Below are 17,781 nucleotides of genomic sequence, written 5' to 3' on the forward strand. Positions count from 1 at the left end.
GTGGGCAGATTACATGGGCCTAGCAGAATTCAATAATTACATGAGAATGCTCATTTTATTGATATTACTTCATTAAATATGCCATATAAACTCTTTGTGTTGTTATTATTCAAAGAAAAATAGTCATTTTAGAGCAAACCACTGAAAAATTTAGATTCTGTCACATTTAAATATAGATAAATTTAAAAATTGAAAAGGGGGGGGCATATTTTATGAAAATATCAATAACAGAATAGGTTAAATTTGGAAAAATAAAGCAAAAAAAGTTTTTTTGTACTAAATATGGTAAGGTTTAGTGACATTTAGGTATGCTGACTGATTTTTATTTTCAAAATAATTATATTCAGTAAATTAGGTTGAAAAAATGGCAAATATATGTAATTTCAGTGATATCGCACAAATTAATACACTTAAATTTTAATTAGATTTAATTAATTAAAGCAAGACATGATTTTAATTATGCGACAATATCCAAAGTATCAAATTCAAACAATTAATTTATTCTCTGGCAAGAAATGTCTGAATCTTATATGATTTATCATGCTGATGGTTCAAAGTCTTTAAAAATGTATGCTGAAAAAGAGTAACCCCCCTTGCTTTTTAGTGAATATACCTAACTGTACAGATTTTAAATAACAGAAACAAAGTATTTTTTTAAATTGACTTGCATAAATAAACACTTTTGTATAAAAATCAGACTAAAATTCACATTTCTAAAAATTGATGCATTCTTGAAGGTGGCAGAGGATAGTTTTTTTTGCAATCAAAACGTTTGACTGACGGTTTACTTAATATTGAGCTGCTTTAAAAATGTGCATTGAAAAAATTTAAATTCCTTCTACATGTAATAATAGTATGATGTAGTCCCTTGAGAAATTTGAAGCTTTTAGGAATAAAACATGTACAACTTACACAATGAGCCCTAAAGATGGCACAGGGACAATCTCAAAATTTCATGTGAATCAAGCCTATTTTCACTATTTCGCTGCAGCCGCATCTGCTTCCAGGCCCGTGCGCCTGACCTAAGCTACCACACAAATTGCAGAATAACATTTGTACATACCAATGAACAGCAAGAGATAATGGCTCAACCACCTCGTTTTCAAGCTACAATTCATCCTGTGAACCCACCCCGCTTTTCTGGTGAAATACAGGTAGAGCGAGTTTTGAGCTTAGTTTCGTATTGCTAGTCCATATCCCATATACAGTAGTAGTGACACTAAAGTGTCATATTTCAATAAAATATACAAGGCCACCAATTCCCTCCAAATGCACCCATAAAATATTCTAGCTATAAAATTACCTATAATATGCATTCAAACCTCAGGTTTCTCTATTTTTTCTATTTTTTGACCGGTACTTTATTCGAAACTATCCTCTGCCACCTTTATAACCACTCCATCACGCAGGCGACTTTTTTGTGTATTGATGTTTTAAGGTAGGAAGAGTCATTTAGCTAAAAAGACTGTACTGAAATAATCTTCGTTTCCCTTGCCTGATAAATGATAGTACAATTTTCTTTTGGTCAAATTTTCTAATGAATTGTGAAAATGCATTAATGCCAGCCCATTTAATCTGTCCTCTTGCATAGTACTGTGCATGTAACTCTTGATGCGAATTAATCAAGAAAAGGATCTTTCAGCCTCATATGTTGTGATAAGTAACATACATCCAATGTGCAGAAGAATTTTCACGTTCTGAAAAACATCCCCATCTACAAAGTTGAAAAGAAAGATCAAATTGCAGAGCTTGTCTGAAGTTTCTTTGCTCATGATAACACAATAACGTTTCCAATCTGCAAGTTCTTTCTCTAAGTCCTTAACAGAAAGACCAGGAAGGTCGCTCCCCCAAAATATTAGTTCTGAGGCAAGTTTGGACAATTCCTCTTGTGAAAGATTTGTCATACTGACAGGCAACAAAGAGCATATTGAATATGCCACCAGATCGTCTTTCTGAAGCCTCGAATTTAATTCACTGAGAAGGGAGTCCAGAAATGGAATGGCCACGACAGATCAAGGTCGTCTGCAATTTGGTTTGCGTCTTCAAAGCAAGAATCAAATTCGGTATCTACCGCTGTACGAATTTCTTTGATCCTACCAACGTATTCCTCGATTAACTTACTTGCAGTGAAAATGTCAATATCTCTTTTCTGAAGTTTGAGAGTCAAAGGTTTTATTGAATCTAGGACATACCTTACAAACACAAATGTTATCAACACAGAGAAGGCCAAAAGTACCTGTGTTCACTTTAGTTTGTCTATCCTAAGACCAGTCTTCACTGGTACTTCCATCAAGGTTTTGATTGATAATGTGCTGCAGACATTTGATGACGAACTTGTACACATCAAAGCAAATATGACATTCAACCCACCTAGTCTTTCAGAGTCCAACTAGTTTCTTTCTGGAAAAATCTACAGACCCAACATTATCAATGATATTCTGAAGAATCCCTTGTTTTTTAGGGGAACTGTCAAAGAAAATAAACACTGAATTAAGGGCATCTATCATATTCCTCACAAGGGGTAATTTGCAGGCTGAAGCAATGCTCAGATTCAATACATGACTCCGACGATGGGTATACAAAGCTGATTGGTTTAGAGACTCCCTGACACCGCCGTTTTTCCGATGCCATTGCTGCTGCATGATCGTATGCTTGTCCTCGCATGTTCTCAATCGGAATTGCAAGCGAGCAGAGGATTTCAATGAGTTCAATTCGCAATCGCTTCCCTAGTAGTTCTGCCTATATTTGCATAGTCAAGGAATTCCTCCTTAATGATGGCAGCTAGTGTTTTTTTTTCTAGTTTCTAGAAATCTGAGACACAAGACTAAAACTTCTTTGTTAGCCTATTTGTCAGTTACCTCATCGGCTATGATGGAATAAAAACCCTTCCCTCGTAAACCCTTCAAAATTTTACCTGTGATGTGATTTCCTATAAGTTGGATAACCTCATTCTGAAGGGTTTTGATGGTATACTTGTATAAGGCATTCTTTTGCTGTTTTTAGATGAGACAAGACCTCATCATGCTTTGCCAACAGCTGTAATATTGCCAGGAAAGTACCTTTATTTGAGGAATCACTTGTGGTATCATTTATGTGTCCTCGGAGAGGAATATTTTGTTTCCCACAAAGAATGACCACAAGCAACTTAATGTGCTGATATTGTGCGATTTTGCTGATACGGAAGAGACGAAGATGGCACTTCGGATGTCATCTTGGTTGTGTGATAAACAGATTTTTGCACTCTTGTGGTGTTCTGAATTTTGATGCTTTAAAAGGGCAGATGTTTTTCCAAAGGCTTTCTTATACGCAGTAAAAGGTTGCGTAACAAATGTAGTTTGATGTTGGTCATCTGACTGAGAGAAGTGACGCAAAATTTACACAGACCGCGATTTCACAGTTTGCTGAAGGTCAACCATGGAAACTGATTCATCAAAGAAGATTGAAATGATGAAGTCTTTTTGAGTGGGTTGCTTTTTTCGTGCAGAGTGACCAGCACATGATATAGATGGGGGAACCTTGACGTATCTTTTCATCTGAAAATGGTCTTATTTCTTGATGAAGATGTCTGTTTACAGCAACATTTTGTATTGTTGGCTAGATGCTATATATTGGATTTGCCGCAGCGAAAAAATGAATTAAAGAACAATATTCCCCTGATTTGATTGAACATAGAATTTCATTCTGAATCGACTTGAGAAAATTGCGCAAAACAAGTGATCAGTCCGATACTGATGTCTCCACAACATATTGTATACTTGTGGGATGAGAACACATCTTGTCGTAAGTTGCCTGTGATGCATATATTCTCAAATTTTTTACAAGTTCTAATACGGTCATGACACGAAGTTCGATATGTCTGTCTTCATGACCAAATATGACTTTAGATAGGGCCCTATAGAAGCAATTACCACCCCTGTACACATTCAATGGAAAAATATTTTCAGGTCCTGTCCATCTTCTGGATAACTCACCTCGGCAATTTTGTCCAGATTACCATCTTTGTGCAATATATCGGACCTCATTTTACTCAGATCATAGGGGTAGTCTTTCTTCAAACTTGTGTATCTCAAATATACATCGAACTGCAAGGCTTGCCAGCCTGTTGCTGCTGGTTTCAGCAAAGAGGCTTGCATAAGATCAAAATCCCTTTCACCCATGATATCTTAAATTGCATCTATAAGTAAACTGCCAGCAAGTATTTAACATGGAAGGAAATGATAGTCAGATTATTTTGAGAGAAATATTCAATTAATATTTACTTGGAATCGAATTCGAGAGACAGTTTGTCTCATTGAGTCTTAAGCAGCGCTATACTACAGCCGATGACTTAGTTAATGACGATGCTTTAGCATTATGACAAGATTTTGACGTCAATGTCTCGTAATAGGACATTTAACAAATCATTCAAATCGTTTTAAATTCGTTTCGCAACTCGAATAACATTTGTGACTTGACTCTAACTACGTAATAATGACATTTGATTACAATACTTAAAAAGTAAATTCAGAAATATCAATAACATAATAATAGTCGAGTCATTTTTCTTATAAATTGTTATATTGTAATATTTTTCTTTGCAAATTCCAGGGGGAGGGGGAGGACCCCCCCCCCCGACCCCCTCTCGATCCGCGTACGCGACCGGTCATGATATAATGCTGGCACTAACAGTGGGGGAGGTGGTACAGTTATTCAATGTTTGATGTTTTACCTTCCCATATTCATCAGGAACACATATTAGAGAACATGGTGTCAATTGCGGCGGAGAAAGCAACCAAGCAAACCATAAATGCATTCCAAGTCCTGATGGCGGGGGGGGGGGGCTTCCCCTCGAAAACCCTACAAGGTATGTTAAAAAAAATCTAAAATCTTTCAGGAGAGGATAAATGACTAAATCTGTATGAATGCATCTGTCCAAATATTCTCTCTTGCTCCTTCTACCCCAACCCAGCCTTTTAAAGAATTAGTGTTAAACTTGATGATAAAATAAATTTCATGTCCATACCTAACTAGTGGATGTGAGAGATTATGTCAGAGTATTAATATAGCATATCCTACATTAATGTGATTTAACCACTCAAGGTTAAATCCGTTTATCAAAGTGCCATCAAGCTATTAATATTTCGGTTTACAAGTATGGACAGATGCTTTTCTTATTTACGCATCAATATATACCTCAGCCCATCCCGAGAGCAGAGCTCAGTTATTCAAATATATTCATACTATTAGGTTAGGGGCAAACAGAGTTAAGACTCTCGGATGGCGCGATTACGACATCCAGTTCAGACTGAAGAAGGAGGCAAACCCATCTCTCTCATTTGCTGTTGTCGATCAGGAGCTTTGGCTCTTGTATATGTACAGTGCCCCTTAGCACCCAGACTTCCTCACCTCAAGCCCCCCTTCTTAAGTGTTATGAATTCAATTACAAGGGCATATGTAATAAAATCGCATGTCAATACAAACACGAATGTATGATATGTTCACAAAACCATCCCTACATTAAACACAAGACATCATCAGGTTCTAGTTTGAATTTTAGGTCAACTGATCTGCAAACAACATGGCGGCCTCAGCTACCCAGGAGACCCACGGCATCAAGTTCAGCTATTAGAGCACCTTATACCCAATCAGTTAGACCTCAGTAACATTGCAGCAAGCCCTATTAATGTACCGAGATTAGGCAAATTATTAGCAAATTACCCACTTGGCTTGGTAGCCTTAGAACTTTTGCAGGTTTTAGGTTGTGTTACGAAGGGCCTCGAGTGGCCACTGACTGTAATAATCTTAAATCCATGTCTGGGTTACAGTATGAAGCTATTCAGTTGGTCGTTAATGAAATCATGTTAGGCAGAGTTGCAGGTCCATTTGATCAGCCCCCTCTACCGAACCTTAGGTTGTCTCCAGTGGGCATGGTACAAAAAAAGGGGGGTTCTTACAGATTAATTCATCACTTGTCTTACCCCACAGGGTCTAGCGTCAATGATTTTATTAGTAAGGAGCATTGCTCAGTTAATTACTCCTCATTTGATGATGCATTAGACATGCTTGCAAAATTAGGTCCAGGCGCACAAATTGCTAAATTAGACATAAAAAATGCATTTAGGTTATTGCCAATTCACAGATCAGATTATGAATTATTAGGCTTTAAAATTCAGGGCATGATATTTGTAGATAAGTGCTTGCCATTTGGATGTTCTGTAAGCTGTTCCAAGTTTGAGAAGTTTTCTACCTTTTTAGAATGGGTACTTAAGCAGCAGGCCAAAAGCAGCAATGTGGTTCATTATTTGGATGCTTTCTTGGTAGCTGGTAGGGACGGTAGCAAAGATTGTGCTAGGCTTATGTCGGTGTTTTGTTCCATTTGTCACGAGCTGGGCATCCCCTTAATTAGCGCATGAAAAAACTGTGGGACTTACAAACATTTTGACTTTTTTGGGGCTAGAAATTAACACTCAAGAAATGACAATTCGCATACCATCAGACAAACTGGGGCAGCTTAAGGACCAGTTAACTTATATATTATCCAAAAAGAAGGTTACATTGAAGGAGCTTCAGGCTCTTACAGGGCTACTGAATTTTTGTACAAGGGCTATCCCAGCTGGTAGGGCTTTTGTTAGAAGGCTTTATGACGCTACTTGTAGGCTGTCAAAACCACATCACAAGCGCAGGGTCAGTTTAGAAATGAGGGCAGATATTAAAACTTGGCTACTGTTCTTTGAATGTTTTAATGGAGTCACTTCTTACAGAACTGTAGATTGGTCAATGATTTTGACATGGAGTTGTTTACTGATAGTGCAGGGAATATTGAGTCAGGTTGTGGTGCTATTTTAGGTAAGCAATGGGCATTCATGCAATGGCCATCACAGTGGAAAGGGTTAGAGATCATTAAAGACATTACATTTTTAGAATTAGTACCAATTGCAATGGCTTTTGACATCTGGGGGGAAAAATTGACTGGCAAAAAAGTTATTCTTCACACTGACAACCAGGCTCTGGTATCAATTCTTAATTCTAAGACATCAAAATCAAAAAGGGTCATGCGTTTGCTCAGGAAGTTAGTTCTTCAGGGTTAGTGTATAACATCCAGTTTAAGGCAACACATATCTTAGGCCTGCATAATATCAAAGCAGATTCTATCTCTCGACAGCAGTGGTCACGTTTCCAGCCAGCTTCCCAGAGGCAGAGGATCACCCAACATTAATACCCCAGTCATTTCTGCAGGTGATCTGCGACATAGTGCTCGAGAGCTCTTAAGCTATTCCATCTCCGACAGTACCAAGAAATTGTATAACACTGCATTAAATGTTTTCAATGATTTTCGCAAACAATACTTTGACACAGAAGAGTGGCCTCCCCATTACAATCAATTAGTCGATTTTGTCTCCTACCTATCGCTTAAGCAGTATTCCCCAAACACAGTTAAGTCGTACATTTCTGGGATATCTTATTTTTGTAAACTTCACAACCTTCCTGATCCAGCACAATCATTCTTACTCAGAAAAACCCTGGTAGGGCTGGGCAGAAAAAATGTCCACGTCGATGAACGTAAACCAGTCACTCTCACAATTTTGTCCAGCATCCTTAAGTTGCTGCCCACAATATGCAAATCCCATTATGAAACGGTGCTGTTCTCAAACCATATTCTCAACAGCTTTTTTTTGGTTATTTTAGAATGGGGGAGCTGGTTCAAAATTCTGCACATGACCCTGGTCACGCTATTCAAGCCGGGGATGTATCTTATCACAAACAGACCAATAAAGTCCTCATTGGCCTTCAACACTCCAAAACTGATCAAGAGGGGAAGGGGGCAACAATTTCACTAACGGCCACTTTGCAGGCAGTATGCCCAGTGCGCCTAGTTTTATCATTTATGCGCTTAAGACCTAGCATCCCTTCAGCATTTTTTTTGCCACATCTCAGGTAGTCCTGTGACAAGGTATCAGGTGTCATCTCTTTTCAATATGGCCTTAGAAAAATTGGGTTTAAGCAAGCAAACTTATAAAACACACTTCTTTCGCATAGGCGCAGCTTCAACGGCCTGGGCCAATGGAGCCAGTGAAAAAGACATTGCCAGTAGGGGTAGATGGAAATCTCAGTGTCTGTACAAGTACATCAGGAATTAACATGTTAATAGCTCTAGCATTATACATCTCGTTAATTTTTCTGTTGTCAAATCTTTGTAGGTGTAAAGAGAATATGGATCATTGGGTCTTCCATTGTTAAACATGCATTTTATTATGCCAGAAAATCAGTATTTGGCACCAACTTAGAATTAGACCGGCACAATGCTACCATATTCTGGCAAGGTAACGGGGGTATGAAGTTGGAAGACATCTTACCCAAAATTAGAACTCTACTCAAGGTAGCATAGTATGGTGGCATATTTCTGCCCCTTGTGTGCAAGTTATTTTTCTATCAAATATGTCGACATGCAAGATAGATATGTTGACATGCAACATAGCTACGTCAACATGCAACATAAATATGTTGACATGCAAGAAAATTGCAATGAAATAAAAATTATAAAACAATCTTCAAAAATCTCAAATATTGCCCACATGTGACATCCAACATACTAAATGCTACTTATTTATGTTAACATGCAAGATAAATATGTTGACATGTAACTTAGATAGGTTAACATGCAACTTATGTATGTAGACATGCAACTTATTTATGTTAACATGCAACTTAGATATGTTAACATGCAACTTATTTATTTTTACATGCAACTTATTTATGTCGACATGCAACTTGGTTATGTTGATATGCGAGATAAATATGTTGACATGCAACTTATAAGTTGCATGTTGACATAAATATGTCGCATGTTGACATAAATAAGTTAACATACAACTTATTTATCTTGCATGTCAACATAACTAAGTTGCATGTCAACATAACTAAGCTGCATGTCAACATAAATAAGTTGCATGTTAATATAAATAAGTTGCATGTCAACATAAATAAGTTGCATGTCGACATAAACAAGTTGCATGTCAACATATTTATCTTGCACGCTAACATAAATAAGAAGCATCTAGCATGTTGGATGTCACATGTGGGCGATATTTGAGATTTTTTATAATATTTATTTGATTGCAATTTTCTTGCATGTCAACATATTTATGTTGCATGTTGACATAACTATCTTGCATGTCAACATATTTATCTTGCATGTCGACATATTTGATAGAAAAATAACTTGCACACAAGGGGCAGAAATATGCCACCATAGAAAATGCTCCTCACATGTTAGTTATTCATTGCGGGGGAAATAACATTCCATGGTATAGTGGGGGTAAGTCAGCTGATTTACGTTTCAGATTAAAAGAAGTGTTACAAAAATTAGCAAAATTGCTACCATCAACTTTATTAATATGGTCTCAAATACTACCACATCTTTATTGGAGGGGGCTGGTATTCACCAGTCCTATGGAGAGAATAAAGAGTCAGAGCAGATAGCCATGTGGCTACTCACTTGTTAAGATCTGGGGGTAAGTACATCAGGTACCCAGAGTTACATAGGGTCAACACAGACATGTTTTGTAAAGATAAGGTTCACCTTTCCGAGATGGGTAATAACTTGTTTTTGTATAGATTGCAACAGGCTTTGCAAGTGTTTTTGATTAACAACTCAGTTCACGTGTCCCCAAGAGATGGGGAAATTGGGCCATGGCTGCGCCATGACTAAGATTTTAGTCATGGTTACTATTTTATTTACTGTCCATAGACTATTGAGGGTCTATGTATTTGTACTGTCATGCACCAAGTCAATTTTGCTCTTGCCCATAGACTGTTGAGGGTCTATGTATTTGTATTGACATAAAGTCTGCTTATTTTCTTGGTCATTTTATTTTACCAAGTAATTGATTATTGTCATAAATTACACTATTTGAAGACATAAACATGAGTTATGCAATTATCAATTTTAATAATATCAATCCCCCTTTTTCCCCCCTATCGTCTGACCTACTGGTGGCGCAGCCAATGCTCTAAGCATAGGCTCGTGGCGGATATTTGGCTCACCAGTAGTGCCTAACCTAGATTTTTAATATATGACTTGGTGCACAATTTATTGAATTTTGCAATTATTGTCCAAGCAGGCGAGCATCTGTTCCCAGGGCTCACCATTCATGCTTGTTTATTTGTGGGGATGCCAAAAAGGCAAGAATTGATGCCGGGCTCCCTTATTTGTTTAATGCAGCCGTGGCCTATATCGCCAAATAAATATAAATAATTAAATAGAAGTATTTTGTTATCTTTAGTATAAAGGCCCAAGGTTAGGGCATCTTTTGATAATGTGATTTAACCACTCAAGGTTCAATCCGTTTATCAAAGTGCCATCAAGCTATTAATATTTCGGTTTTTGGGGGTATCCTTCCAGTCCTGGCCTTGTATTAGTGCCATCCTGTTCTCGGGGTTTTTGGGGTATTAGCCAAACCCAAGCACTAAAACCTGTGACATCCAGCGCAAAAATCAAGTTTCTAGCTATTCCAGTTTACGCCATTTTGATCTTAAAATAGTAACAACCGGAAGCACTGGGTAGCCATTGCTGCATGCGATTTGTGGAAGGATATTGGATCCTACAGTTAAATCGTGGTAAGTAGTATTTGATGGACTTTTTTGTTGATGACAGTGATGTGTAAGGTATTTTTGTGTTTGGATATAGTTTGTGCTTTGTCAAAAAGATATTAAAACCACTTCATTTATTTTTTATCGATGAAAAACAAGTAAAGTATATTTGCACGAGAAGGTCGCTGCGTTGGTATTTTCTTTGATTCCTTGATATCATGAAGAAATATCACAGATGTAAACACTTTAAATGAATTTTTTAATGCTACTAATCTTTATTGAACTGTAAAATATTTTCTGTAGCAATGCACATTTTCCCACGTATTTTTTAAAGAATAGGAAGATGGGTCAACACAGAATGTTTCTTTAAATCGAATTACCTACCTTGATATAGTCTATTTCTTTTTCAACTAATCACAACAACATGTATTTTTACATACATATGGATGTTATGAAGGCAACTGGACAATGAACTTCTGAATTTAAGTTATTATAAATATTTTTTTCTAATTTTAGGAGTTTAGAAATTACAGTGACACATTGTGAAATTACAGAGTGACACAGTGACTGAAATTTCCATAGAAGGTAAATACATGTTTTGTCAAGAAAGCATTTACTGCTTTTATATACGTATCATATTTTTATTTCATATTTTTTATTTTCTTTCGTTCAATGTCTTCGTCTTTTATTTTTATTTCAATTTTCTTCATCTTTTATATTTAGTTTATTGTCTTTGTTTTCTGTGTGTGTCAATCTTCATTTTTTTTTTTGTTTGTGTTTCAATTTGCACAGCATTTATGGTAAAAATTCAGTTAACAATCACTTGTGCACATAATCATGGTTCTCACATACTTAGATGTCCATGAAATCTACTTAAAGCATAAAAACCGACCAGACTATATGAAATGTCTACATCACGAAATATGCGAAAAATTAAAAGTCGAATTTACAAAGGTTAACCGAGTTAGTTTATTGTATAAAGTTACACGCATGAGAAAAGAAATCGATAGGTTAAAGAAATTTACCAATAAAGACAAATTAAATTCATACTTAAGCAATATATTCGAACTGCCACATTCCAAACAAGATTTAATAAAAAGTAATGGGAGTGGAGAGGAGACAGACAGCCAGAAATTTGAAAAAGAAGAACGGAAAGGAATTCGGGAAAGCGAAGAAGTGAATGAGAAATCAAAAATTATATCTGAAAAGAATATTTTAATTGAACACCTGAGGAGGGAGAATGCAGCTCTCAAAGACAAAATTAGAAGTTTTAATATTAGAAACACAAACAGAAAATTGAAAAAAAAGATGAAAAAATAACAAAATTAGAAAATGTTATAAAAAAAATGACAAAAGAAAATGTAAAAAAAAAATGACAAAAGTGTGCAATGTAATACTATGAAAACAGTTATTGCTGATTTAAAAAAAGAGATTGATTTTTTAGTGTCAGAGAAGGAAAACAATTGTGATGTTGATAATGAAGAATTTGTACATATAAAAAAAATATTGATTTTAGAGAAAACAGTAAAGGGAAACCTTACAATTTTAAATTAAGAAACTTATATTATATTTTTAGAAGTAGGAACATAGGTTTGGTACATATTGCACCAATTATTCAAGCTGTTTTAGATATTTTTAATATTCATGTTGAAAGTCTTCCATCAAAAAGTACTGCAGGAATTCTTACAAGTGAAATGGGGGTTGTCAGTAGAAGTCATTTAAATGAGGAACTTACAAACACTAAAAATATTACTATGCATAGAGATGCCACTACCAAGAAAGGAAAACATTTTTATGGATTACAATTTAATACTGGGGAAAAAATTTTATCTGCAGGGTTAAGAGAAGTATGTGATGGGAAGGGGGAGACATATGTAGAAGTAACGAAAGATATTTTATCAGATATTGCTGAGAAAGATGATGACTGTGATACTATTTTAAACAATGTGTCATGTTTTATGACAGACCGATGTTCCACTGAACAGAAAGTTAATGACATTTTAAGTAAAGACATACACCACAATGTCCATTCTTTTAAATGTTCTACTCACCCCCTTTTAAATTTTTCAGATGTCTGCATTGACGAAATTTTTAATATTGAACAAGAATTGTGTTTTAAATTTCCTGGTTTTAACAATTCATCAAAAGAGCCTTTTACTTTGAATCTTTTGAGATCTTTTTCAAAAATATTTTTCAAAGATGGGGTAGGTGAGCCTCATAAGGTTCAAGTATATTTGAAAAATCATGGTGTTGGAGAGATTCCCATTGTCAATTTTAGAGGGAATCGTTTTAATGTAATGTTTTACAATGCTGCTGGTACTTTTTTTATGCACAAACTTATTTTACAATATTTTTATTCTTTGAAAACTTCTTACACTCTTATTCAGAATTTTATTATGTCATGTTTGCAGAACAAAACATTTTTAACTCTTTTAAGATCACTTGGCATTTTATGCAAAATTATAACAGAACCATATTTTTTAAAAACAAATGAAGTTGGAAACATTTTAGATATGGGCTCTGTATTTCAGAGATTTTTATATGTTTTGGATTTGTTTATTGAAAATCCAAAGTTGGCGTTGAATAATGAAGTTTCACTTTTTTATGGTCCATATTTTTATGATGAGGTTTTTGAATTTTTACTGAAGACTTCATTAAATGACGATCTAACATGTGTTTTTATAAAGCGTATTTGTACTGTTTTAAAAAACAAAGGTAGTAAACTTTTTAGTGAATTTTTAAGTGGCGGCAAGTATTTTAATATAACTACCACTGATTTACCAGAATGCGAGTCCTGTGATACAAATAACATTTGCATTGAAAGACTGATGGGCCAGTTAGATTTCAAATTAAAAGCATCGTCCACATCATCTTTAAACACTATCGAAAGTTGCATTTTATATACAAATAATAAAACAGACGAATGGTTAAAAGACAAAGATTTAAGTAAGCAAGAAGAAATAATAAATAATGCTCGCACAGAGAACAGGCTGTTTATGCAAAAAGACAAGGATAAGCAAGAAGAACTTTTTATAAAACAAACCAAAATTCTAGAGGAGAAAGAAAAGGAAGTGCAAAGAAAGAAAGAGAACCAGTCAAAACAATTGGATAATGCAATTGAGGATATGAGAAGGGTAGGACTATGGGAGTGCGAGGAAAAGATAAGGGAGGCGTTAGAAAAGATGAGAACAAAGAAAGAAAAAATGGAGGCTTTAAAAAAACAAATTAATATTTACAAAAAAGTTTTCAAAATCGACAAGGAGCATAGAGAATTACTGCAATTCTCCTCAAAAGGAAAACAGTTTGACTTGAACAAGTTACAAGAAAATCTTTTACATTTAATAAATTTACGGAAAAATGCACAACAGTCCAATGTCAAAGCAAGTGATTTAGTAGGAAAAGAAATTGTACATACATGGACGGTCGAGAGTGGGGAAAACAGAGATTGGGAGGGCCAAATAAAGAGTTTTGATAAAGGAGTTTACAAAGTAATTGAATATCAGATATAAGTATTTTATCTTTAATAATGATAATTTAACACTGTTTCACAGAATTGCATGGCACTTAACAAATTTTTAAACCATATCCTCTAATGCAATTTACAAGAGGCCAAATGACCTTAATGATCACCTGAGAATAATAAAACAGTAAAATTCAACAATATAAAGGATTTATAAAAGTAAATTAGTAAAATACAGCTCATAGGCAAAGAAGAAGATTTTCAAAGAAATAATGCATTTTTATTATATTATGACTACCAAAAGCTTCACCCTTCCTCCAGAATCGCTGTCTATTTAGCACTTAATTTTGCTAAAGGGCTCTGTAATTATTACATTAGTGCCAAAAGTGTGACTGTTGTCCAACCATGAAGAAGAAGATTATTTAAAAATTGCATTAATTCCGATGGTTTTTCTTCCACCCCATAGGCCGCAGGGGGGCGGGGGGCCACAGATGCTATATGCCAAAAATGGTTGCCATTGGTTCAGCGGTTAAAGAGAAAATAATTAGTTATTAGAATTGTAAAAATGGATATTGAATTCTTTTCAAGTTGTTAAAAGTGACAAAATTTTGTCTTCTTTAAATTTACTATTTCACCATTTTATTCAACAATTTGAATATACATCAGTCATCTTTTTTCTTCTTCATATAATACATTCATCACTGTCTAATTATTAATGGTAGTATGTTTATTTTTGGTGCATGTTTTTAAATGTTTATGCATTGTTTATATTAATGTTTTTGGTGTAAAGTGTATTGCCAAAATGTTCATTTGAAATTTATGTAAGATATATTTAATTTATAATATTTATAACTGTATTAGCCATACTTCTAAATTTGATATTTATTTCATCACTTATTTATGGCTAATAAGAACATCTATGCATTATATTTAACATTGTATAATTGTTTCAGAAACTAAGGAGCTGATAAGAACAGGATGATAATTCTCTAAACAAATATTTTAGGTTGTGTACTGGGATGATAAAGAAAGGAAGAATGGCTGTGAGTTTGAGTTAACAGAGAGAGAAATTAATATTGACATACAAGAAGGAAATCTCTTTATAAAAGGTAATTTTTATTGCATACGTATGCCATTTAAAAACTATTATTTACAGTATTTTTGCCTTTTAGCATAATTTGTTTTTCTTTTTGAATATTAAAAGATGATATTTATTTATTTATCTTCTATTAATTTTATTCTAGATACTGCCAAACTGGATCACTGTTACTCAACATTTTAGTGAATTTTTAACCTTCACAGACACAGACACTACCCATCCTTCATTACTGCTGGACCACTGCTACTCTTTGCAAAAATAGTAATTGATAATTCTTTGAAATTCATTATGTCTGAAAACAAGCTTCGAAAATTTATTTCTAAACCTACACAACCACCATCAGGTCAGAAAAGCTATGTTCCTGTTGTACTATCAGATAGTAAAGGCAACTGGCTGAAAAGGCATGTTATGAATAGTACAGAAAAAGAAATTCTGTGGTGGGCACGTAGTGGTGCAAAGATTGAAGACAGCACAGAGTGGCTTAAAAGTAACATAATGGAAAAAATTAGACGTTATGGAAACATCTGGTTGTATGTTTGGTTAGGCACATGTAACTTAACTTCAAAAAATAAGCAGTATATTACACTTACATCCGATAATGATGATGAAATTGATAACATTATTATGAACTGTAAAGAAATTGAAGGAATTCTTCAGAAATATCCTAGCTGTAAAGTTACTTTTTTAGAAACCCCTATATATTCTGTTAAAGAATGGAATAAGAGCAAAGGACACAAAAACCCCAGTATTTTTAAATTTGATGATGACAAATTAGAACAACAAATTTACACCTTAAATAATAGAATTAGAGAATTAAATAAAAGCAATGAAGTATATTCCCCCCAGTTTTCTTGTGATTTAAGTACTACTGATAAATATCGTTGTGGGAAAAGTAGAAAATTGAAAGTAAAGAGATACTATAATTTCAAACTCTATAAAGATGGCATTCACCCTGACACCTTATTATCAAAATGTTGGCTCAAAAAAATATCGGAACAAGCAAAAAGAGACTGCTGGGTTTAATGAAACAGTAATTTTACATCTGAGTTCCCATTTCATTTTGTAATAAATAACTATTTACATGTATACCATTTGCCAAGTAGGTCATTAGTCCAGATCTGTACCTAACATTTCAAAGAAGTCATACTGAGATGTCTGAAATGAAATTGTTTGCTGAAAAATCTTAATTACTATTTTAAGACTTTAAATTAGATAATAATTTAATTATTTTTTTTTTACTTACTTCATGAAAGCTATGTTGAAGGATATGTTTTTGTTTATTTTCATTATTCTTAAAAAAAAATCAAAATACATCTGTTTTGCATCATCGTCCTTTACACAGAGGTATTAGAAATTGTTTTTCCACTCTACCTTTAGTTATATAACTTACCACATACATGCTGGCATAAGTTTCAAATAATTTTTATTTTATAGAAAGAAGAATGACATCATTGGGCATAGTGCACATTTATCCTAACAATAGCCATATTGAAAATTGAATCATTTTTTCTTTTCTTTTTCCCCCCTTTTTCATTATTTTTTTTTTTTTAAGATATTTTATCAAAAGTTGTAATTACTTTACATAAACTGATGGCTTTTTAAAATAATTTATTAATTTATGCATTAATATTTTTCTTAATTTAGGTCAGATTTATTGGAACACCCTGTGTTTGAAAGTGCCTAACCAAACATACACCCTTTCTTGAAGGAACCTGAAAACTTAAAAAATTAATATTTAATTTGAAATGCATTAAAATGAAGCTTGAAAATGATTTTTTTAATGCAACAGTTTTCATTTATTCATCTTTATAAGATTCAATGTTTTTGGAAGTCTTAGAAAAGGTCTTATACAAGTTGACATTTGTACCTTATAAAAGAAAAAAAATATTAATACAGTTTTAGGGAAATAAGATTTTCTTGAATCCAGCCTTAGATACCAATGCATATTAGTAGATATGAAATGAGAAGTACCTAGTGTGTTTGTTGTAAAGAACTTTGTTAACCTGAAGTTTGTCCTTGATGTGTGATGGAACAGTACCTAGTGTGTTTGTTACAATCGGGAAAAAATTTGTTTATACATAAAGTTACTCAGTCATTACATTTTCCCTTTTTTTATAGAGAAGAAATATCAATATTTATTTAAAATTCCCATCTGCCAAGTAGGTCTAAAGTCTGGAGCTGTGCCGGCGGGGACTTAAGTCCCTGGTACCGCCACGGAAGCCGGATTGGTTCAGATTAGGTCCGAAAGGCAGATCCCATATTTATTTTTTTTTTATTTTATTGGAAATACTTGTTTTGAGAATGATTGATAGGGACAAGCACCTACAGTTCACATCATTTGTAATTTGCTATAGATTTCAAAATTCAAATAATAAATAGAAACGGTTTTCTCAGCACTTTTCCTTGAAACATATTAATTTTTATGCATTAGAATCGATAGATCCATGGTGTATTTTGTTTTTGTCCTGTCTGTTTGTCTGTTCATCTGTTTGTCTGTCTGTTGTCAACTTAAATCTTAGCCATAATTTTGTTGCTGCCAGGTGCATGGTGTTTCACAAACACACCTTCTTTTTTTACATTCTTTGACTGATCAGCCAGTTGCCTCATAAATATAATATATAATATTAAAATTATTTTTTATTCTCATTATGTT

The 17,781-nt window shown here is 34.2% G+C and overlaps 1 protein-coding gene across 4 annotated transcripts; it reads left to right on the top strand.

Annotated features, from left to right (window-relative positions):
• The first annotated feature begins 10,476 nt into the window (after positions 1 to 10,476).
• Positions 10,477 to 15,363, top strand: LOC134262164 (uncharacterized). 4 transcript variants are annotated; one of them, XR_009990963.1, is made up of 4 exons: positions 10,477 to 10,596; positions 11,086 to 11,154; positions 15,036 to 15,138; positions 15,274 to 15,363. XR_009990963.1 is itself a non-coding variant. In XM_062744556.1 (3 exons), exons 1-3 carry the CDS (start codon positions 12,966 to 12,968, stop codon positions 15,309 to 15,311), a joined length of 1,233 nt encoding a protein of 410 aa, XP_062600540.1. In that variant the 5' UTR covers positions 12,938 to 12,965; the 3' UTR covers positions 15,312 to 15,363. The 4 variants fall into 4 exon arrangements, 1 of the variants encoding a protein (XP_062600540.1); XR_009990961.1 differs by having other exon boundaries at positions 10,486 to 10,644; XR_009990962.1 differs by having other exon boundaries at positions 10,486 to 10,639.
• The last annotated feature ends 2,418 nt before the right edge of the window (positions 15,364 to 17,781 follow it).

The sequence above is a fragment of the Saccostrea cucullata genome, unplaced genomic scaffold (assembly GCF_032062105.1).
Source record: "Saccostrea cucullata isolate Sc308-1 unplaced genomic scaffold, CSIRO_AGI_Scuc_v1 ctg23670, whole genome shotgun sequence".
Taxonomy (NCBI): domain Eukaryota; kingdom Metazoa; phylum Mollusca; class Bivalvia; order Ostreida; family Ostreidae; genus Saccostrea; species Saccostrea cuccullata.

Excerpts from the sequence above, each read along its gene's own strand:
- LOC134262164 (XM_062744556.1), top strand. The coding sequence starts at position 12,966 with ATGTCATGTTTGCAGAACAAAACATTTTTAACTCTTTTAAGATCACTT. Across the intron at positions 14,058-15,035 it reads TTGATAAAGGAGTTTACAAA|GTTGTGTACTGGGATGATAA; the intron begins GTAATTGAATAT and ends CAAATATTTTAG. Across the intron at positions 15,139-15,273 it reads AGGAAATCTCTTTATAAAAG|ATACTGCCAAACTGGATCAC; the intron begins GTAATTTTTATT and ends ATTTTATTCTAG.